The following is a 24,630-nucleotide window of genomic DNA, read 5'->3' on the forward strand; positions in this document are numbered from 1 at the left end:
TGATAGCAATGCTTATATACTTTTACAATCGAGGAACTTGGCAGGGGGTTACATCAGGCCATTATTTTTTACAATTACTCAGAATCAGCAAGAAACAATAACAAGAGACATCCATATCTATTTTTGTGTATCACTTCCGCAGCGTGAGTTCATTGTGGCTATTGTCTGAGGGCATGATCTCAGAATTTTGTGAAATCTGTCTCGCGCCAGCGACAACATCTGTGGGGAGCCAAACTCTTGCCAGTCTGGGTTATATTTTACTATCATATACCCATTTGCTTTCAAAGCCATTTTTCCCCTCATAATTTACCCATCTGTTCCCAACTTCATCATAACTTCCTGTATATGAGAGCGGCTCTAGGTAACTTCCACTTTCGGGGGTCCACCTAGGGGCTGTCCACCAGCTCCCTCCTAAAAAGTACTGTGTATACCCCCCCCCCCGGGAAGTGTGTGTTGGGGAATTTTTCTCTAACTCTTTCTCTCTAGAAGGGTCTGGCACGCTATGTTTATTCCCTCGTAACATTTTTATTTTTACTTTAGTTTTGGGCTCTCTGGCTGTGTTTCTGACAAGAGCTCGTGCTGCTCTACTCTAAACAGGAACAACCCCAGAGTTGTATTTGAGGAAGTCTTTTGAGCTTCCTTATACACTGGTCTGATAAATGGAGGTGCTCCAGGAACAGGGTCATCTGGGTCAGTCATGTTGGTGCCGACCTGTACTGGTTGTGCTGTCAACTGGAGAACACACAGATAAGACATACAAAAGATCATGATTAGTGCCAACAAGGACTGTCGTCAAGGCCATTTCGTTCTCCAGGGCTTCCTGGGATCCTCAGGCTGCATGACGATTGCTGATTGTGGGGGAACTGCTTGAGGCCACGCTTCAGGAAGCTCTAACCTCAACCTTTCAGCTGCTGGGCCCCAGCGCAGCGGCATACTTGCTACAGCTACACAGGTGTCACAGCTGTGGGCGTAGCACTTTTTGTGTGGAAGTGTAGAGTCCTCTGAAGTGTTATGTAGAAATTGATTAAAGGGAGGCTTGGATGCCTAAATTAGAATGAGCACACCCTGAGCTCTTCTACTCCGTACCCATACCCATCCAAGGGGCTCACTTCACCAGTTTATGTACTTACAGTCAATGGGATCTCAGTAGTACCTTCATAAATGTAGGATAGCCACCAGAGAAGACCTTAGGACATGGTTATCCTCCAAAAGAAACTCTTTATTTGCAGACTGACAATTACAATGTGTATTCTGAAATCTAGTGTGCCTTAGAAACTTTCTGGCGTGAGCTCTCAAGTACACATTATACATTCTGAATTGGCACAATTCTGTTAACAAGAAGAGTTATGGAGTTCAAACAGTAGGGTAGGATATTTGTAGTTTCTCCATCTCTATGGATGTTGATGGATTACGCCTTTGTTTTAGTTTTGGTAGCTGGTTCTGTGTAGGTGATGGATTTTGCAGCCAGAGTGGTACTTGCATCATGGAATATGGTGACATCTCACACATATTCTGGACACTGAATCAGCTGGCCATGTCCAACACCCTTATGTGTCCAAACAAAATGTGTCAATCATATTTCTCATACAGAGGTGAGAGACCAGGTGCAGATGTCAGATTCATCTAAAGCATTAGGCAGAGACTGATCACAGGGACTATTAGGGTCCTAAAACTCAGGTTGTACCATTTCTAGAGTTCACTGGCCACCACACTCTTTTTTCTCTGACTTGCTCTGAGAATCCTGGTATCTCAGGTCCAATCTCTGGAACCTTAGTGGAAACTGCAAAATTATTGTGGGGCATATAATATGAGGGGTTGAAAATATTTTAAAACCCCAAAGAGCATTTATACAGATGTTCACCAGACTCTTTGAAACCTTCATGCAGACCCACACTACTACAGTCAGCAAAACATTAGATAACCTGAGATGTAAAAATTAAGATATTCTAAAATAAAACCAAATTCGGGCAATATTTATGAAAAAATCCAGGCCTACAGTATGTGGTTGAAGGAAACTCCAGAGTAAGGAGATTCACTATAACCACAAGTAATATGGAGAATAAATAATCTGAGAGCAGTAAAGGAATGTAGGGAAACATGCCCATACACACAAACACCACCACCACAACAACAACAATAAAAAACCCCAAAATATTAGGAATCAACCTTATCAGTGATTGATATCTCTCAATATCAGTGGTCTTGATTCCCCCACTGAAAGGTCATAGACTAACAGTGTGGATGTGGAAAGAGATTGCATCCTTCTGCTGCATCCAAGAAATACATTTTGACCTAATGGATAGAGATTATCTCAGGGTAAAGAATTGGAAATGGATATTCCAAGCAAATGGACTTAAGAAATTAGTAGCTGCTTTCATATCAACTAAATAGACTTCACATAATACTAATCAGAAGACATAAGTAAAGACAGTATATACTCATTAAAAGAAACGGTCACCTAGATAAACAAAATCAGAAGAAAAGAGGTTCCACTTAGCAAAATGAAGTCAAGATCAGATATGTATTTTAAATAGACCAATAAACCCTGCTAAAATAGCATGATAGCTAAAAGTCTCTTCACCAAATCAAGACCTGGACCAAGATACATTTGTCACAGATATCTACCTGCCATTCAAAGAGGGGTTAATACAAATCCTCCTCAAATTTTTCCAGAAATTAGAAACAAAGGATCATTGCCCAATTTATTTTATGAGTCTAATATTACACAGATAACTAAATCACACTCTAATTCACTTATGAACACTGCTGCAAAAATACTCATCAAATAATTACAAATTGAGCCCCAGATTATTAAAAAATATTTACCATGATCAACTAAACTATATCCTAGATATGCAGGAATGATTCAATATGCAAAAAATAAGAAATGTAATTGAACATATAAACTCCCCAAAGTCCAAAACTCACAAAGACATCAGCCTCATGATCATATCATTATATGGAGCAAGTACTTTTTGCAATATGTAACACTCTCAGGAAGAAATAGGCACACAAGTGACATACATAACTATAATAATAACAGTTTAAAACAAGTCCATAGACAACATCAACATAAATAAGAGAAACTTAAAGAATTCCACTAAAATCTAGAAAGAGACAAAGTTTGACTCTCCCCATATGTATTCAATTTAACAACTGAATTCTTAAGGAGAGCTTAGGGAAGTGGGAGATCCCAGCTGGATCAAGAACAGAGAGGGAGAAGAAGGAAAGAGAGACCATGATAAATGAAGACCATATGGGAATAGGAAGAGGCAAAGTGCTAGAGAGGTCCCTGGAAATCCACAAAGATACCTCCACAATAGACTACTGACAATGGTCAAGAGAAAGCCTGAACTGACCTACTCTGGTGATCGGATGGCCAAACACCCTAACTATCATGGTAGAACACTCATCCAATGACTAATGGAAGCTGATGCAAAGATCCATGGCCAGGCCCCAGGTGGAGCTCTGAAAGTCCAATAAGTGAGAAAGGGGAGGGATTATATGAGTGAGAATTGTTCAGACCATGGTTGCAAAAAGCACAGGGATAAACAGCCAAACTAGTGGAAACACATGAACTATGAACCAATAGCTGAGGAGCCCCCAACTGGATCAGGCCCTCTGGATAGGTGAGACAGTCAATTAGCTTGAACTGTTTTGCAGACCCCCAGGCAGAGGGCTCCGGACTTGTCCTTGGTGCATGAGCTGGCTGTTTGGAGCCTATGTGGTGACACTTTGCTCAGCCTGGATGAAGGGAGGAGGGGACTGGACCTGCCTCCACTGAATCTACCAGACTGGGCTGAATCCCCAGGGGAGTCCTTGCCCTGGAGTAGATGGGAATGTGGGCTGCGGTGGGAGAGTTCAGAGAGGGGGATAGTAGGAGGAAGGACAGGGGAATCTATGGCTGATAGGTGAAATTAGGTTAAGTTATAAAATAAAAAACACAACTGAATTCTAAATTAAATCATAAGGCAAGTGACAATAAAAGGGATACAAATTGGAAAGAAAGAAGAAAAAATATTTACTTGTAGAAGATAATATAATATACATAAGTTAGGTAAACAATTCAACAAAGAAATTCCTATAGCTAATAAAAACTTTCAGAAAATAAGCTTGAAAATATCTAAGGGAGTTAAAACTTTGGTTGGGATGTATTGAATGGCAGATCTATTTTCAGTAATAGAATAATAATAATAAATCAGTAGTTTTCTGATGTACAAATGAGAAACAGACTTGGAAAGAAATCAGAGAAAAACACTTTTCAAAGTAGCATCCAATAGTATAAAATATCTTGGGGGTTACTCTAACCTAGCAAGAGAAATTCTTTATAATAACTTCAAGTCTTTGAGGAAGAAATTGAAGAAGATATCAGAAAATGATCTCCCATGTTCATGAATCAGTAAGATTAAGATGTAAAATGGCCATTCTAGAAAAAGCAATGTATGGATTCATGCAATCTGTTTCAAAATTTCATACAATACATTCCATTAATTTAAAGACAGTTACAGCTTCATATAGAAATACAGAGAGCATTAGATAGCTCAAAAATTACTGAACAATAAAAGAACAGTCATAAGTATCACCATTCCTGATTCCAAATTGTACTTCAAAGATATAATAAAAAAAAATGAAGGAGTATGGTGACCTCCAGGCCCTGACTGCTGCTGAAGGCTAAGTCTGGGTCAATGTCCCCCCTACATTCAGTGTCTTTGCCCAAACTTGACTCTTTGGACAGCTGAGCAACAGTAACTAAACCAACAAGAAATCATTGCTTTCTCCATTGACCAGTCATACAGACTCTCAAACAGTATTTCTGTTTGTCTTTGGCTTCTGGTGAGAAAGTTCAGTCAAGTTCCCTTATCATCAAAATTCCTCTAGAACCCTACCAACCATTGAAAAAACCTTAGTCCTGAATTTTTTGGAATATAAAAAACCCACGTCTACTCTCTTCCTGGCTATCCTCTCAAACCTGGGAATAGGATGAAAACCTGTTATCGCAGAAAATAAAGCTTCTTTAATTTGACTCAAAATATTTAGGTTGATGGTCTGTACTTCAGTGCGAATATCACTAACCATATTGGCCCCTTTCATGGAGTTGTTATATATTTCTTCATTCCTGGTTTGTCTGTACCACTTGTCATCTGCCTGTATTAGGCTCTAAAAGTCTCTCATCCTCTTTAATCTTTGGAAAATGTAGCACCAGGAGGAGCTATAATGAATTTCTTGCCTGACAGACATAATCTTTCTTACCTACATTGTGAAGGCACAGCCCAAATTCCCAATGTTTATTTTGATCAATCACCCCTCCTAACACTGTTATTTCCCTCTAGACCTGTTGAATTAGGGACACCTGAATCTCAAAATTGGCTGGGAGAAATCAGAGCTTCAGTTCAATAGAATGTTTGTGGTGGCCCCAAACAGGAGCACTCCCCGACATAACCAATCACACTGGAATCAAAACCTCTCAGCCAGAAGAACATAAGGTCATGGAAACAGGAAGAATTTTTTTCCCAAGAGGTCACTAGGGGTCATATTGAGTGGTACTATTTCCTTTTCTATCACCTGGTGTCTGGACCCACGGATCTGGGCTATGGAGAAACCTGCCTCCTAAGGTAAACTAAACCAGCCCTCTGAGTTGCTGCGATGCAAGGGTTAGCCATTCCAGCTTTGTTCTGGAAGTTCCAACCCCATTGAGGCTTTAGTAACTGTCATGGCTACAAGGCAAGCTGAGAGAGAACTCTGAAGACCCGAGATACAGATGGGCCTGCTCTCTTGATTTCTGGACTCTGGAGGTAGACTTAGCTGAGTTCTCCAGAGAACACTGCTGGACTGCGCTAAACCTTTCCCAGACCCTGGTACCTATCACTTCACTTTTCTGAGAATTTAGTATCTTGGTCAGAAGCTATACTATGTGGAATGCCATGAGAGTTGGCAATGCATTCTCTTAGTCCCTGTGTGGTAGTTTTGGTAAAATCATTACAGGCAGGAAATGCAAATATATAACTAGAAAAAGTATCTACTCCAGAAAGGACAAAAAGAAGCTGTCACCTGGATAACTGGATAACTGCAGTTACTGACTGTTGTCAGCTGACCTCTTAATGAACTGAACTGGATGACAGTCTTCTGGAAAGGTATTCAGCACCTTTGACTGCTGAACCAGTTCACCATTCCATCACAGTTACTTTCTTAAAGAAGATGGAACAGCTCTGAGAGACTAGTTCCTTTCTAAATCATTGGCATCTGAAATATTTTAGCAGGAATTCAGAGGTAATCATGATTTCATTCCTATTTCTTTCTTTCATTTTTAATTGCTTTCCCCTCTGCATGTCTGGCTCTCCTAGAAGTTGCTCTCTGGACCAAGTTAGACCACAGACTAGCAGAGTTGAGTCAGCCTCTCCCTTCAGACTACTCTGATCAATGCCATAGACTTTTACATCATGCCTGGTTCATGAAGTTCTCTTTAATCACAGTAACCACACTGTTAATCTGAAACACATGACATTGTTAGGTTACCTTTAATATTAATGTAATGAATAGCAAGGCGATTTATTCATCTCAATATTAATTGAGTCAAATTAAGTAAGCTTTATTTCCTGTCATGTTACATATTCTCCCTAATGATTGGACTGAGAAAATAGCCAAGAACCTAGGAGAAGTTGGGTTTTTATAACTCCAAAAATGTAAGGCTATTGATCGTCAGAGAGTTGGTGAGAGTCTTGCAGATGAATTTTGGTGATGTAGGTACTTGGCTGAAGTTTTTCACCAGGAGCCAATGACAAAAAGAAAAAAGTGTCTGAGAGAATTCCTGAAATGATTGGTGAACAAAGCGAAGATTACCTGTCAATTTAGATGGTGTTGCTCAACAGTGCAAAGTGTCAAAGAACCTTGCTACAGTGGGGCCATGGACTCCCACCAACCCCTTGAGCTAAACAAGAACAGTATGTAAACAGAGGACTTAGTACAGACCCATGCAGGCTTTGTGATAGCCCATTCAGTGTCTGTGATGCCTCCTACAACCCTGCCGTCCCCTGTTCCTTGAGGTTCACTGAGTTGTGCTCAAGGTTATGCTGTGAATCTCTGGAACTATTCCCAACAGCTGATGGAGAAATCCCAATTGAATGTCCATTGGACTAGGTACCAATCACTGAGTGTAACAGAATTCACTAATTATTGTCTCATTGGTTTTAGTGTGTGTGTGTGTGTGTGTGTGTGTGTGTGTGTGTGTGTGTGAGAGAGAGAGAGAGAGAGAGAGAGAGAGAGAGAGAGAGAGAGAGAGAGAGAAGACACTGCACCAACTAGTACAGCTCAGCCAGGCGGGATGTAATAAAATGGACACCTTCCAACAGAAACACCACTGGAATCCAGAAGTTGTTTTTATTCTTTGTATTCATTTGATATTTTATTTATCTGTGATGGATGTGCCCATGGAGAAAAGGGGAGAACTGAACAAAAGATACTCTGCAAGAGTAACAATTGCTTTTGCCCACTGAGTCATCTCTCCTGTCCCAATCACCAAGTTTGGAGAAAAACTCTCTTCATTCTCTTTGCTTCTCTTGTAATCAAACATTCATGTTTGTTTTCTCCTTTCTGAGTCCTTGACCGTATCTTCTGCTCAGTCCAGTGCAGATAGGTTTCTTCAAAGAAACCCTGTTTTAATGTGCTTGGTGCCAGCAGTTAAAATGGATTTCAGATTCTAACTACTTCATAAAAAAAAATCAAACCAGTATAACAACAGGGAGGAGGCTGTGTAGATTGTACCAGAGTCCAAGGCTCCCCATCCCTCAACCTGACACAGACTCATTTACATCTGTAATAAGCCTCAGCAACCCTGCTGTTATTCCCTAGTTTCACTGGAAATTTTCCACAAATCCCATAGTCGACTCAGGTATCATTGGTAATGCCATGACTGCTGCTTGTGTGAGACAGGTGTAGTACAAGGTTTGCCAGGACCTAGGATTGCTTCAAGCATTTAATAGGGTGCTCCAGGAAAGGACATTGAGCAGACATGGAACCATAAGCTTCAAACACTAGGTAGGGATACAAGCCCACCATTATCTTCCAGTCTGATGTCTCAGAGACCTCAGAAGCATTTGCTGTAATGAAATCCATTGTCTGGGTTTTCAGCTGCCCTGATCTGTAGAGGTCAGCCAGGAAGAGAGTGTGGGCAGCATTCTCCACAGAGAGGTCCCTGAAGAGGGCATCCTCACACATGACCTTCAAATACTCCAGGCCATACTTGTCAGCAGCTGCCAGCACAGCAGCTGCCATGCTGTCAAGGTCTGGTGCTGTCCCTGTGTAAATGAAGTCCACCATTACCTTGAAGACTTGTGGCTCCAGGTCAGGGATCTCAATGCGATTCTTTCTGCTCTCCTCCATGTCATGTTGAAACATGGCTCTGAAAACTGGAGAGCGAGCTGCTAAGATGGCCTTGTGAGCCCGGAATTCCTGGCCAGCTACCACTAGGCAGCAGTCTGTGAATCGGGAATTCAACCACAGCTCTCCTAGATCATCTGCCAATGTGCATCTGGGAACCAGAATTCCAGGCTTCTTGTTCTGGTCAGAGAGGCTCAAAGAGACCTGGGCCATGCTCACCTTGCAGACCAGGGTGAGCTGGTCCTCTGGGAGAAGCCAAAATGCATGGGACAAGAGAAAATCTCGAATAATGAATTGTTTGTAACCCCAGTCCTGGCCTGGCACAAACATAAAGGCTCTTGGGCTCTTCTTGACTTTCGTTTTCTCTCCTTCGGCATTTATGATCCAGAACTGGAACTTTGCCCAAATACGACTGTTTAGACAGCTGAGCAACACTAGGTAAACTGACAGGTAATCTGCACTTTCTTCATCCACTCCATTTAGGTTTACTCTCAAACACCATTTGTCATGGGCTCCTATTGAGAAAGTTGGGCTTCTAAGGCTTCCTAGCCTTTCCTCCACCATCAAATGGAAGTTGCTGATGGTCCACCTGTAGGAGAAATCCTCAACACTGATTTCTGTGTGGTCCCATCTCTGGGCTATCTCTGCTCTTGCCATTTCTCCTGCAGGTAGTGCTTTAAAGGTTCAATTGGATACAAATTGAAGAACTGGCAACTGTTCCCTCTTCACCCTGTGAGACGCAATAACAGAGAGGATTTTGATTTTCAGTTTTTGTTTCTCATCTGTTCCCTCTTCTATGAGGCTGGAAACTTGGGTCTCTCATATTTTCTATCCAGATTTCAATGCTAATATCAGAGAACACAGTCTAGGCTACTAGATACACATTCACCATTCCATTATTTTCTAGATTGAATCTTAGGTCAATAGGTAACTTGTTTTGACAATTATACACAGCTTTTGGATGGTTTTGATCATTCATTCTATTAATTCATATCCAAAATGTTGCACTAGGGTTCTCTAGAGGAACAGACTGTATACAAGGAATCTCTCTATAGATCATCAGAGGGGAAATATCAGAATGACGGTGGGCTGCAGTCCTGCTCATCCCACATTACCTCTGAAGGGAAACACCAAGATTCCAGTACTTACTTAGTCCAGGATTTTGGATGTGTCTGCTGTCCTCAGTATTTGCTGGTGTTCCAAATATTCTCTATTGCCAGGGAAGGCAGGGACTAGCTGCAAGGTGAGGGCAAGCAGGCAAATAGCAAGAGCTCTCTGCTTCCACGTCCTTTTATAGGCTTCCAGTAGAGGGTGTGGCCCAATTTAGGGTGTGTCTTCCCAGCTCAAGATCTGGATTAAAGGTGTGTACGTCTTCAGTCCCTGAGACCTGGTTTAGATGTTTGTTTCTTTTTACTTCCAAAGTCTGTCCTTGAAATGGATCTACCTACATCAAATGAAGCAAAAACACTTCTCACTGCTGTGACCTGCAGTTTAGAGTGTCAGTTAATTCCACGTCTTGCTAAGTTGTGAACCAAAAAACAAAAACAAAAACAGAAAAACAGAATCACCACAGTTTGCTTATTGCGGTTCATCTTAAATAATATAAGGATGGTGTCCATTCCTAGAACTATGCTGGACTAAGCTTTTGTTTTAGCTGTGGCAGTGGTTACTGTTTTTTTTTTTGTTGTTGTTGTTTTGTTTTGTTTTTACATAAGTGCTGTGTTTTAAACCTCGAGTGGTACTTCCTTCATGCAGACGGTTGTCCTTACCTATGGGGGACCTACAATTGACTAGGCTCTGTTACACAGGCAGGTTTGTGCACCATGAGCATTTGGTACCTCAGAGGCCAAAAGAAGGTGTAGGAGCCCCTGGATAACTGGATAACTGCAGTTACTGACTGTTGTCAGCTGACCTCTTAATGAACTGAACTGGATGAAAATCTTCTGGAAAGGTATTCAGCACCTTTGACTGCTGAACCAGTTCACCATTCCATCACAGTTACTTTCTTAAAGAAGATGAAACAGCTCTGAGAGACTAGTTCCTTTCTAAATCATTGGCATCTGAAATATTTTAGCAGGAATTCAGAGGTAATCATGATTTCATTCCTATTTCTTTCTTTCATTTTTAAGTGCTTTCCCCTCTGCATGTCTGGCTCTCCTAGAAGTTGCTCTCTGGACCAAGTTAGACCACAGACTAGCAGAGTTGAGTCAGCCTCTCCCTTCAGACTACTCTGATCAATGCCATAGACTTTTACATCATGCCTGGTTCATGAAGTTCTCTTTAATCACAGTAACCACACTGTTAATCTGAAACACATGACATTGTTAGGTTACCTTTAATATTAATGTAATGAATAGCAAGGCGATTTATTCATCTCAATATTAATTGAGTCAAATTAAGTAAGCTTTATTTCCTGTCATGTTACATTTTCTCCCTAATGATTGGACTGAGAAAATAGCCAAGAACCTAGGAGAAGTTGGGTTTTTATAACTCCAAAAATGCAACGTTCAGGATTCTCTGAGAGGTGGGGTGAGTCTTGCAGATGAATTTTGGTGATGTAGGTACTTGGCTGAAGTTTTTCACCAGGAGCCAATGACAAAGAGAAAAAAAGTGTCTGAGAGAAGGCCTGAAATGATCAGTGAGCCAAGCAAAGATTCCTGGTCCTCAGTATTTTCTGGTGTTCCAAATACTTTCTATTGCTAGGAAGGCTGCAAGGTGAGGGCAAGTGGACAAATAGCAAGAGCTCTCTTCTTCCACATACATTTAGAGTCTTCCAATAGAGGGTGTGGCCCAATTTAGTGTGTGTCTTCTACCCTGAAGATCTGGATTAAAGGTGTGTGTGTCTTCAGGCCTTGTGATTCTGATTAGATTTTTGTTTCTTTTTACTTCCAAAGTCTGTCCTTGAAATGGATGTACCCACATCCAATGAAGCAAAAACACTTCTTACTGTTGTGACCTCCAGTTTAGGGTTTTAGTTAATGCCATGTCTTCTTAAGTTGGGAACCAACTAATCCACCTCAAGTTCATTTTGCTTATTGCAATTCATCTTAAATAATATAGGGATGCTGTTATTTTCTTCTCAGAGTTTTACACAAAATCCTCCCGTTAACATGACCAGGAAAGATGTGGTTCCTTACCCATCAGGGCTCTCAATGTTCACAAAACGGAGGTCTGTATGGGAGAATTTATGTGGTTGGGAAGCAGAACCAGGCAGCAACTCTGAAAGGGTCAGTCTTTTTTCATCCATACTCACATTTCCAGGGATGTCTCCACAAACTTTCATTGGTCATCTTGCCCCTCCCCCTCTCATTATCCTCCCTGGAAAAATTGTTCTTGATCCACTAAGGGTGTGTTATAAGTTGATCCTGAGTTCTCACTTTCATCATGCTGCCATGATTCAGCTTCTCAGTACCTCATAATTTTCATTCTCCACCTGTGAGTTCTGTCTTCATTACACTTTGATCTTCCATGATTACTCTGTTGGCCCTAAGTGAGATAATATTTTGATTTTCAAACGGTGCAAAATATACTCAACAGTTACTGAACAAGGGGTTTTGAAACATTTCTTAGAATGTGATCTGTAAAATGCTGCCCACAACCATCATCTCTCTCTAGTTCATCATGCCTAGATCAACTCACTAAGCCTAGGGACAGGAAAATAACTACAGTGATTCAATCAACTCATCAATTCCCAGCCTAGCTCTCCTGGAAGTCTGGCTCTAATGCTGCTTATCCATCAGTCCAGGATAAATCAATCAATTGGTTTTCATCTCAGAATATTAAGTTCCTCATTTAGGAATCTTTGTAAGGTGGCTAACTGGTGGCCTTTGTGACTTTTCTGTATTCGTTAAGGGCCAGGTTGGCAGGTACCCTTTCCCTCAAATATGTCATTTGTAATGAAGGTAGACAATTCTTGCAAGACCCCTGATTTGTAAGTAAACCTGTAAGTTCTGAGCTTCAGTGAGCATGCTCCTGCTTTGGGGGTGCAATTTTCTCAATGGGGAACTGACTCCTGTCTTGGGCTCAGTTATAAAATCTTTTCATATACTTTCTCACTCCACTAATGGAACTAATGCAGTTTCAACATGACATGGAGGATAGCAGAAAGAACCACATGGAGAGCCACAAGTCTTCAGGACAATGATGGACTTCATTGACACTGGATAAGCAACACACCTGGACAGCATGGCAGATGCTGTGCTGGCAGCTGCTGACAGGTATGGTCTGGAATGTTTGAAGGTCATGTGTGAGGATGCCCTCTTCAGGGACCTCTCTGTGGAGAATGCTGCCCACACTCTCTTCCTGGCTGACCTCCACAGCTCAGAGCAGCTGAAAACCCAGACAATGGATTTCATTACAGCTCATGCTGCTGAGGACTCTGAGACCTCAGACTGGAAGACAATGGTGGGCTTATATCCCCACCTAGTGATGAAGTTTTTGGTTCCATAGCTGCTCACTGCCCCTTCCTGGAGCACCCGATTAAATGCTTGAAGCAGTCCTAGGACCTGGCAGATCATGTCCTATACTTGTCTCCCAGAAGCAGCAGACATGGTGTTACCAATGATACCTGAGTTGACTATGGGATTTGTGGAAAATTTCCAGTGAAATTATGGAATAACAGCATGGTGGCTGAGGCTTACAACAGATGTAAATGAGTCCATGTCAGGTTGAGGGAGGGGGAGCATTGGATTCTGGTACAATCTACACAGCCTCCTCCCTGTTGTTATACTGGTTTGATTTTTTTTTTTTTTTTGTCTAAGGAGTTAGAATCTGAAATCCATTTGAACTGCTGGCACCAAGCACATGACAACAGGGTTTCTTTGGAGAAACCTATCTGCACTGGACTGAGCAGAAGATCTTTCCAATGATTCAGAAAGTAGAAAACAAACATGAATGTTTGATTACAAGACAAGTAAAGAGAATGAAGAAAGTTTTTCCAAACTCTGTTTTTGGGACAGGAGAGCTGACTCAGTTCGAAAAAGCAGTTGTTGCTTTTGCAGAGGACCTTTTGTGAAGTCCCTCTTTTTCCCCATGGGAACACCCATCAGACATAAATAAAATATAGAAATAAAATATCAAATGAATAAAAAGTGTAAAATCAGCTTATGGATTCCAGTGGTGTTTCTGTTTGAAGATAGCCATTTTAGTCCATCCAGCTCTGCTCAGCTCTAGAAGTTGCTGCAATGCTTTCACTGCCACCACACACACATACACACACACACACACACACACACACACACACTCACACACACACACAATAGGACAAAAATAATGAATTCTGTTACACTCAGCAATTGGTACCTAGGTCAATGGACATCAGTTGGGATTTCTCCAACAGCTGTTGGGAATAGTTCCAGAGATCCATAGCCAAACATTGACCACAATTCAGTGGACCTCAAGGAAGAGGGGAAGGTAGGGTTGTAGGAGGTATCAAAGACACAAGGGGTACAGAAATGACAGAGTCAACTAAACACATTTCATAGGGGCTCACAGACACTGAAAAGGCAATCACAAAGCCTACAAGGGGCTGAACTAAGTCCCCTGTTTACATACTGTGCTTGTTTAGCTCAGGGGCTTTGTGGGAGCCCAACTGAAGGAGCATGGGGAGTATCTGAACTGTGTGTAGAATATTGGAAATGTTTCTTCCTTCTGAGTTAGCCTCTTCATCCTTGATGTGAGGGTTTGTGCCAACTATTATTACATTTTTTATCTTGTGTTCATTTGATATCGCCAGGTGACCTTTGCTTTTCTGAAGGGAAACAGAGGGGTAGTATCTATCTATCATCTATCTATCTATCTATCTATCTATCTATCTATCTATCTATCCATCTATCCATCTATCTATCTATCTATCTATCTATCTATCTATCTGTCTGTCTGTCTGTCTGTCTGTCTGTCTATCTATATCTATATCTATCTATCATCTATCTATCCATTTATATCTATCTATCTATCTATCCATTTATATCTATCTATATCTATCTACATATATCTATATCTATATTCCATGTATGGATTAGAGTTTTGGTAGACTACATTCAGGTGGGAGTGTATGAGAGAAGAAAAATAAAAACAAAAAAAGGAAAAATTAAAAAGACATTTGGGGTAATAGTATTTGGACATATCTGCAAAGGAGCAGAGAATGTCTAGATCGTTTGTCCCCTGTTAATGCCCATGAAAGTTGCCTTCATCAGAGGAGGAGTTAAATAATCAAGTAGATAGGATGACCCACTAAGTGTACATTCAGATTCTTTAACAAGCTATCCCCATTATTAACCAATGGGCCCATGATCAAAATAGCTGTGGTAGCAGAGATGGGGGTTATGCATGGAATGACAACATGGATATCCATTCATCAATAGTGGCCTCGTTAAAGCTGCTGCTGAATGCCAGATCTGCCAACAACAGAGACCAACACAGAGTGCCAGACATGTCATCATTCTCCAGGCTGACCAGCCTACAAAGTCATAAAAGGATGAATACATTGGACCACTTCCTCTGTGGAATGGACAACACTTTGTCCTTCATGGAATAGATACTTATTCTAGTAATATATTTGCATTTACTGCCTATAATGTTTTTACCAAAACTACCACATGGAGACTAACAGAATGCATTGTCAACTCTCATGGTATTCCACATAGTATAGCTTCTGACCAAGATACTAAATTCTCAGACAGAGAGGTAAAACTCAGGCCCTCAATCATGGATTCCATTGGAAGTACTAGGTTCACCAACCTCCTGAAGCAGCTGTTATGAACTTTCAAGACATAGTTATAGATCCAATGAAGTAGCAGTGTTGGTGAAGTTATTAAGGCCACCTCATGTAGTTAAAATGGAGGTTTATTTTGTGGTAAGTTACAAGGGAAGGTATTGGTTACAGGGTCTGGGAAAGGTATAGAGTAGTCTGGAAGTGTTCTCTGGAGAACTCAGCTCAGTCTACCTTCAGCTTCTAGGGTCCAGAAATCAAGAGAGTCGGCCCATTTGGGTCTCAGGTCTTCAGGGTTCTCTCTTGGCCTGCCTTGTAGGCATGACAGTTACCAAAGCTTCAATAGGGTTTGGAACTTCCAGATCAAAGCTGGAATGGTTACCCACTACATCGCAGCAACCTCAGAGTGGTGGTTTAGCATACCTTAGGAAACAAGTTTCTCCATAGCCCAGATCCATGGGTCCAGTCACAAGGTGGTAGAAAAGGAAATAATACCACCCACTATCACCCCCAGTGACCTCTTGGGAAAAAAAAATTATTCCTATTTCCATGACTGTATGTTCTTCTGGCCTGGAAGTTTTGATTCCAGAGTGATTGGTTGTGTGGGGCAGTGCTCCTGTTTGCAGCCACAACAAACATTCCATTGAACTGAAGCTCCAATTTCTCCCAGCCACTTTGCGATTCTGGTGTCCTTAATTCAATAGGTCTAGAGGGAAATAACGGTGTTAAGAGGGGTAACTGATCAAAATAAACATTGGGCAATTGGACTGCTCCTCCACAATGGAGGTAAGAAACATTATGTCTGTCAAGCAAGAAATTCATTATAGCTCCCTGTGGTAAAACATTTTCCAATGATTAAAGAGAATGAGAGACTTCAACAGCCTAATCCAGGAAGATGGCAAATGGTACAGACAAACCAGGAATGAAGAAATATATCAAAACTCCATGAAAGGGGCAAAGTTGGGTAGTGATATTCCCACTGAAGTACAGACCACCAACCCAAATATTTTGAGAACAATTTAGTAAGCTCCATATTCTGCCATAATAGGTTTTTACCCTAATCCAAGGTTTTAGAAATAGCCAGGAAGATAGGAGATGTGAGATTTTTATAATCCAAAAAATGCAAAACTAAGGGGTTTCCAATGGTTCTTATGGTTCTAGAGGAATTTTGGTGATATAGGAACTTGATTGAACATTCTCACCAGAAGTCAATGACAAACAGTAATACTGTTTGAGAGTCAGTATGACTTGTCAATGGAGAAAACAATGATTACTTGTTGGTTTATTTATTGTTGCTTAGCTGTCCAAAGTATCAAGATTGGGCAAAGACCCTGAATGCAGAGGGGCCATTGACCCAGACATAGCCTTCAGCATCAGTAAGGCCCTGAGGTCACCATACCCCTTTATTATTTGTATTATAGCTTTGAAGTAGAATTTGGAATCAGGAATGGTAATACCTATGGCAGTTCTTTTATTGTTTGTAATTTGTTAGCTATCCAATACTTTCTGTATTTCTATATGAAGCTGTAAAAGGCCTTTAAATTATTTTCAAATTTTATTTATTATATTTGTGTTTTAATTTTACATATCAGCCATAGGTTCCCTTTTCCTCCTCCCTCCCATCCCCGCCCCCATCTTAAATTTGTGGGATGAATTGTATGAAATTTTGAAGCAGACTGCTTTGAATCCATATATTGTTTTTTGCAGAATGGCCATTTTTGAATGTTGATCTTATTGATTCATGAGCATGGGAGATCATTTTCTGATATCTTCTTAATTTCTTCCTCAAAGACTTGAGGTTTTTATGATGTCTTTCACTTGCTAGGTTAGAGTTAACTCAAAGATATTTTATGCTATTGGATGCTACTTTGAAAAGTGGTTTTCTCTGATTTCTTTCCATGTCTGTCTCTCATTTGTACATTGGTCAACTACTAATTTTTTATTATTATACTATTACTAAAAATAAATCTGTCATTCAATGCATATTAACTAAAGTTTTCACTCCCTTAGATTTTTTCAAGCTTATTTTCTGAAAATTTATATTAGCTATAGGAATTTCTTTGTTGAATTTTTTATTTAACTTATGTGTATTACATTATCTTCTACAAGTTAATATTCTTTTTTTTCTAATTTGCATCTATTTTATTGTCAGTTGCTTTATGATTTAATTAGGAATTCAGTTTTTTTATTTTATAATTTAATCTAATTTTACCTATCAGTCATAGATAACCCTGTCCTCCCTCCTAATATCTCCCTCTCTGCACTCCCCCCAACCAACCCACACCACATTCCCATCTCCTCCAGGGCAAGGACTCCCCTAGGGATTCAGCTCAGTCTGATAGATTCAGGGGAGGCAGATTCAGTCCCCTCCTCCTTTTACCCAGGCTGATCAAAGTGTCCCCTCACAAGTCCCATGCTCCAAACAGCCAGCTCATGCACCAAGTACAGATCCCTGTCCCACTGCCTGGGTGGCCTCCCAAACAGTTCAAGCTAATAGACTGCCTCACCTATCCAGAGGGCCTGATCCAGCTCCTCAGCTATTGATTCATAGTTCATGTGTTTCCACTAGTTTGGCTATTTGTCCCTGTGCTTTCAATTCTCACTCATACAGTCCCTCCTCTTTCTCACCAATTGGATCCTGGAGCTCCACCTGGGGCCTGGCGTTGGATCTCTGCATGTGCTTCCATCAGGCATTGGATGAGAGTTTTACCACAACAGTTAGGGTGTTTGGTCATCCCATCACCAGAGTAGGTAAGTTCGGTCTTTCTCTCAACCATTGCCAGTAGTCTATGGTGGAGGTATCTTTGTAGATTTCTGGGGACCTCTCTAGCACTTTGCTTCTTCCTATTCCCATGGGATCTTCATTTATCATGGTCTCTCTTTCCTTGTTCTCCCTCTCTGTTCTTGATGCAGCTGGGATCTCCTGCTCCCCTAAGCTCTCATTAAGAATTCAGTTGTTATATTGACTAGATATGTAGAGAGTCAGACTTCATCTCTTTCCATATTTTAGTGGAATTGTTTAAGTTTCTCTTATTTTTATTGATGTTGACTATGGACTTGTTTTAATCTGTCATTATTGTATTCATGTATGTTACTTGTCTTCTCCCTGAGTTTCCTCATAAATGAGTGTTAGTGAAAAAAGTTCTTCCTCCATATAATGATATGATCATGAGTTAATGTCTTTCTGAGGTTTGGTCTTTAGGGAGTTTATATGGTCAATTACATTTTTATTTTTGCATATTGAACCTTTCCTACATATCTAGAATATAGTCTAGTTCATCATGGTAAATATTTTTGAATATTCTGAGGCTTAATTTGTAATTATTTCATGAGTATTTTTGCTGCAGTGTTCATAAGGGAATTAGTGTGTGATTTTGTTATCTGTGTAATTTCAGACTCATAAAATAAATTGGGCAATGATCCTTTGTTTCTAATTTCTGGAATAATTTGAGGATGATGGACATTAACTCCTCTTTGAATGGCAGGTAGATATCTGTGCCAATGAATCTGGTCCCGGGCTTTATTTGGCAGAGACTTTTACCTATCATGCTATTTTCCTTTGGTTTATTGGTCTATTTAAATGACATATCTGATTTTGATTTCATTTTGGTAAGTGGAACCTACTTTTTCTGATTTTGTTTATCATTGTGCCCTTTTTCTTTAATGCGTGTATAATGTCTTAACTTATGTCTTCTGATTAGTTTTAAATCAAATCTATTTAGTTAGATATAAAAGCAACTACTTCTTAGTTCTTAGGTCCATTTGCTTGGAATATCCATTTCCAATTCTTTATCCTGAGATAATCTCTACCCATTAGGTTGAAGTGTATTTCTTGGATGCAGCAGAAGGATTCAATCTCTTTCCAATCCACACTGTTAGTGTGTGACCTTTCAGTGGGGGAATCAAGACAACTGATATTGAGAGATATCAATCACCAATGAGGGTTGATTCCTAATATTTTGTTGTCTTTGTTGTTCTTGTTGTGGTGGTGGTGTTTGTGTGTATGTGTGTGTTTCCCTACATTCCTTTACTGCTCTCAGATTATTTACTCTCTGTATTACTCGTGCTTATAGTGAATCTCCTTATGTTGGAGTTTCCTTCAACCACATACTGTAGGCCTGGATTTTTTTCATAAATATTGACTGAATTTGGTTTTATTGTAGAATATCTTAATTGTTACATCTCTGGTTACAGAAAGTTTAGCTGGCTGTAGTAGTCTGGGTCTGCATGAGACGTTTCTTAGAGTCTGCTGAACATCTGTATAAGCCACTTTTGGCTTTTAAAATATTCTCATCCCCTGAGATTATATGCCCCACACTAATTTTGCAGTTTCCAATAAGGTTCCAGAGACAACACCTGAGACACCAGGATTCTTAGAGCAAGTCAGAGAAAAGAGTGTGGTGGCCAGTGTACACTAGAAATGGTACAACCTGAGTTTCAGGTCCCCAAGAGTCCCTGTGATCAGTCTCTGCCTAATTTTTTAGATGAATCTGACACCTGCACCTGGTCTCTCACCTATGCATGAGGAATCTGGTAGAAACATTTTATTTAGACATATAGGGGAGATGGCCACCTTTCTTACAAACAATGGTTTTTGAAGTGATCATCAACAAAACCTTCAAATTACACATATGATGAAGGGGTATCTACTCCAGTGACCCTGAATTTTCCTGGTGAATGGTCACCTACGCAACTAATTAGTCATCTGCACAAAGTCTACCAGATGAACAAAAAGTCAAGGGGTCAAAAGCAATGATGATTTATTATTTATTGACAGAAAGTCGTATTGGAACAAGACTTACTGAAGAGCAGGACTTGGAATGGCTGAGATGATTGAATCTGAACTTATTTCTGTGTAATTTAGGCTTAGAGAGTCTCTCTAAGACAGGTCTAACTGTAGAGATATATGAGATGAAGGGAACATATTGCTGATCACACTACAATGGGGGATGACTTCAAAGTACCTTTCTCTATGGTTTCTGTTGAAAACAAACTGCACTTCATGGAAATGAGCATAATCCTGCACTTTTAAAGACCAGTAAAATGAGCAGAGCAGTTCTGAGGTTAAGCCCAGAACCCACCAGTGGAGGATGAAGAATATGAGGTAAAGAGAAGCTGAATCTGGTCAATCTAAGTGGTTGACTTGAGAAGGATTTAGAATATTTATGAACCACACCCTTATTTGGATCTGGAAGACTGATTCCAAATAGAATTATCTGAGGGGCATCAGAAAGACCACCTCTGAAGTTTATGGAGTCATGCTGGGGCTGTGTAAATGGATGGAATGAAAGTCAGGCAAAAAGAGAACCATCTCAGCCATTCCAGGTTCTCCTTTCTGCTCACCGTGTATGATGCAGACCCATAAGAATAACACCTGACTTCTCACTTGAGACTCTAAAAGCCAGAAGGTCCTGGACAGATGTTATGCAGATACTATGAAACCATAGATGCCAACCCAGACTATTGTACATAGAAAAACTCTCAACCAACATAGACAGAGTAAATAAAGTATTCCATGATAAAACCAAATCTAAACAACTACTCTCCACAAATCCAACCCTACAGAAAGCACTCAAAGGAAAAATCCAACCTCAGAATGTTAGATACACCCATGAAAGCACAGCAACAGACAGTCCCATACCAACAAATGCCAAAGAAGGAAAACATACAACACTACCACCAAAAATAACAGGAATTAACAATAACTGGTCATTAATATCCATTGTTGTGGTTCCTGTTTGGTGAGGTCTTTGGGTCCTTCCTGGTGGACCTCCACTCCTCAAGACAAAGTCTATTTTCTTTGTCCTCATTCTAAATGCCTTTGTCCAGTTTGAATTACCTGTGAATGGAACATGAATGCACTATATTTGTTCAGTGTTCAAGGTTTATTTGGTGTTTTCATTGGCATGCCACTTGGGTAGTTGGTTGCATAATCCATATGCAGATCTTACTTTTTACATAATATTTCAATGTACACTATAGACACATTTCCTCAGAACACCAAAAATGAATGGACTCTTGCATGTTGAGATGCTTCTCTGAACTGGAGCTGTAAGATTCACCCAAGCTTCTCTACAGCAGAGGTCTTTTATTCATGTCTGCGGTGCTAACAGTAACCTAGCTGGCTTCTAATTCATCATTAGATTAATGGAAAAAACTGGGTAGAGAGTCCTGCTCGACTTTTCATTCAATTCCAATAGGGATATGCTAGGAGTGGAATTGCCAGACTCTGGCATCCTGTTATGCTTCAGGTTTGGTGGGACCGTCTATTTAGTAATTTTATCAATATAGACTTTTCCAGACCAGAAAATGAAGATCCCATTTTCTCCACAGACTCAACACTCATGGCTCTAACAGATTTTTAAAGAAAATGGAGATAGATAATTGTTGATTTTCATCTCTGTATTGACAAATAAAGTTGAGGGCCTCTTCTATTTCTTATTCATCATTTACATATTCTCCTTGATAATTAGGTCTCTGTTCAACTCTTGTGTTAAAAAGTATGCTGGATCTTTGTTTTAGATTTTTTTTTCATTTAAATTTTGTTTCTTTGGTTTTTAGAGATTAGGCCACTTAAGAAGGACAGCCTCCACTCCAATGAAATGTGTTTCCCAAGACCCCCTTAAACTCCCTGTGTATTCCGGGATGCCACTGCAGAGTAGGTTGTTCTTCCTTTGCCTCCTGAATATAATTACATTAGGACAACACTGTTTCCAGGTTAGAAATCAGACGTTTGGGGAAGGGATCCTATTTAAGGATCTGGACTTTGGGGGAGTCTTATTGAGTTTGTTTCTGTTTTGGAGACGAGATCTCATTTGGTATACCAACACATATCTATCAATCACCCAGCACTCATGTTGCCTCTGTTTCCTAATATCACTGTTATTACACACATGGAGAAAACATAGTCATTTTGACTGATTTCTATACAGGATCTTGAATCTTAGTTTACAATAACCTTCCAATATTGGTTCTCCAGAGCCAATATCAATGCTATGATGAGCTGCAGCCATAACCACCACACACAATGAAATACAGCTTTCAGGCTGATTTGGTTTCTTTCTCTTTCTGTTTTGGAAAGAAAATGTCTTTACATAACTTTGGCTGTCTTGGAATCCAATCTAAAGAGCAAGTTGGACCAAACAATGCAGAGATCTGCTTGCCTCAGGCTCCTGAGTGTTTTGATTAAATCCTTGACTTCCTTTTTTAAATTCAATTTTTATTGATTCTTTTTGGGTTTTACATCATACATCCTGATCCATCCATCTCCCTGTCCCTTCATATCTGTACTCCCCCCTTAGAACCTCTCACACAAAACAAAACAAAATTCAAAAGAGAAACAAAACAAAAAACAAAAAAACAAAACATAGACAACCAAACTAAAAAACATACAAAAATAAAGTCCTGCAGGACAGTGGTGGCACACACCTTTAATCCCAGCACTACGGAGGCTGAGGCAGGCAGATGTCTGTGAGTTCAAAGCCAGCCTGGTCTCCAAAGCAAGTTCCAGGAAAGGTTCCAAGCTACACTGAGAAACCCTGTCTCAAAAAACAAAACAAAACAAACAAACAAAAACAAGTCCCAGAATGGAAGCTGTAGTGTGACACAGTGAGTCACACAGTATACCCTTTACTCCATACATCTTAACTTGTAAGTCATCATTTCAATGAGTCATTGTTCTGGTTTGAGATCTCTGGCTCAATACTGGACATTCACTGGGACTCCTCTTGGATAACCTTCATTGTTGCCTTGTGTAATGAGCTCCTGTAGCTTTGAATCTGCAGGTCCAGCCCCTTCACATGGTTCAGCAGTTCATAAATGAGGTGTGTATGCATGTGTTGCAACTCTTGGTGTGGCATGGAGAAGGTATTCTGACTGTTTGGGAGTCTGGCAATACCTTAAGCTACTAAGATAGCTCTAGCTACCTGGAGTTGGGGAATAGTGAGGGATGTTCTCCCCACAAATTATAGCAATCTTGCTATCCTTTGGAGAGCTTCTACAGCTGAGCTTTGTTTATCCCCCACTTATGAGGGCTTCTCAGCAGAGCTCTAATTCTTCTCTGGCCCAAAGTGCTGCTTCTTTTACTTCACTCTGCTAAAGGGGAAACCCCTGTTGAAACATAGCAATCTCCTCTGGCTCCAGTGAAAAGTTGTTGTTTTTTCTGTTCTCCTTGCTCAGTCTCCTAAAGGACTTCTCAGTAAGGTTTTTCTGTTCTTCTCTGACTTGCTCAGTCCCCTAAGGGAATGTCTCTGCAAGGTTGTTTGTATGCTCAGTCCTCTACAGGTCATCTCTGCAAGGTTCATCTTCTCTGCCCCAGTGAATGAACATCTTCCCACCCAAGATTTTTTTTGAGAAAGAGATTCATTTGGGAAGGAGAAATCCAAGAGAGTGGCTACCTCTACCAGGGTGGGAGTAAACAGCTGACCCCTAAACAGGCAGGTGGTTTATATAAGATTTCTTAGGGGTGGAGTTTATCCAGGGAGAAGGTTTTCTGTTCAGGGATTATTTAGTTTCATTGGTCAGGGGCAGAGATGGCTCTGTTTTCAGAGCCAAACTGTGTTTCTTTCAGTGGCTTTTCTAAACTTCTCGGCTCTAATTCTAAGGCCAGGGCATATTTCTTTCACTGGCTCTGAATCTAGGGATAAACTGTGTTTCTTTGGCATTGGTTTCAGAGTCAGGACATGTTTCTTTGGTTCTAGCTTTAGAGATAAAGTGTTTCTCTCACTGGCTCAGGTTCCAGATCGAGGCTGTGTTTCTTTCACTGGCTATGGGCTCCAGGTTCAGAGTAGGTTTCTTTAGCTAATCCCTTTTCCCTACATTGTCCATGTTGGGTTTGGCTAAATTGCAGCCCTGGTTCTGGGACTGGTGGTCGCTGGGTTACTCAGCCTGCCAGGTTTCCCTCAAGGAAACAACTGGGCAAGCTCTCCAGCATTGCTTTTGCTACCTCACCCACTGAAGATGCCAGCAAGGAATGTGGTCACTTTTCCAGCCCTTCTGCCATCATGCCATCTCACATTCACACACACACACACACACACACACACACACACACACACACACACACAGGCACAATCTCCTGACCAACGCCCATCAACAAGATCAGATCTGCTGTGTTGTCCTGGTAAGATACAGGGCTTGTTCTCCTGCGTATTGCAGCTAGTGGGTAACAGGAACTTAGGCCATATAAGAAATTACAGAAAAAAAGCAATGCAGTTGACTGAATAATCCTGTTGTATTTTGTTAAGAATGCGTTCATACAGATATTTGTGTTTTTTTCAATGTCTTTATCATGTGATAAAACATCCAATAATATAGTATCAATGATTATCAAATTTAAATTTGAGATAAAGAGAGTACATTCATCTAGGGACATCACCAACTATGCTAAATTTATGATGCATTTGTGAGTGTATTGGGGACAGTTATGTTAGGTGAAATTATAACTTGTTTGAATATATCCTTCATTTGCAATTGTATATGGGACAAAAATTTGTTTAGGTGTAATTATGAGCTGGTTATTGTTTTCATTTGGAAATTAAGCATGGCAT

General features: G+C 40.4%; 1 protein-coding gene across 1 annotated transcript; it reads right to left on the minus strand.

Annotated features, from left to right (window-relative positions):
• Positions 1-7,950: 7,950 nt before the first annotated feature.
• On the minus strand, positions 7,951-9,030 carry LOC118576091 (speckle-type POZ protein-like). Its single transcript, XM_036176482.1, has one exon. The coding sequence runs from the start codon at positions 9,028-9,030 to the stop codon at positions 7,951-7,953; it is 1,080 nt and encodes a 359-aa protein (XP_036032375.1).
• Between the last annotated feature and the right edge of the window lie 15,600 nt (positions 9,031-24,630).

This window comes from Onychomys torridus, unplaced genomic scaffold (genome assembly GCF_903995425.1).
Source record: "Onychomys torridus unplaced genomic scaffold, mOncTor1.1, whole genome shotgun sequence".
NCBI classification, from domain to species: Eukaryota; Metazoa; Chordata; class Mammalia; order Rodentia; family Cricetidae; genus Onychomys; species Onychomys torridus.

Coding starts and splice junctions, on each gene's coding strand:
- LOC118576091 (XM_036176482.1), bottom strand. CDS start 9,030: ATGGCAAGAGCAGAGATAGCCCAGAGATGGGACCACACAGAAATCAGT.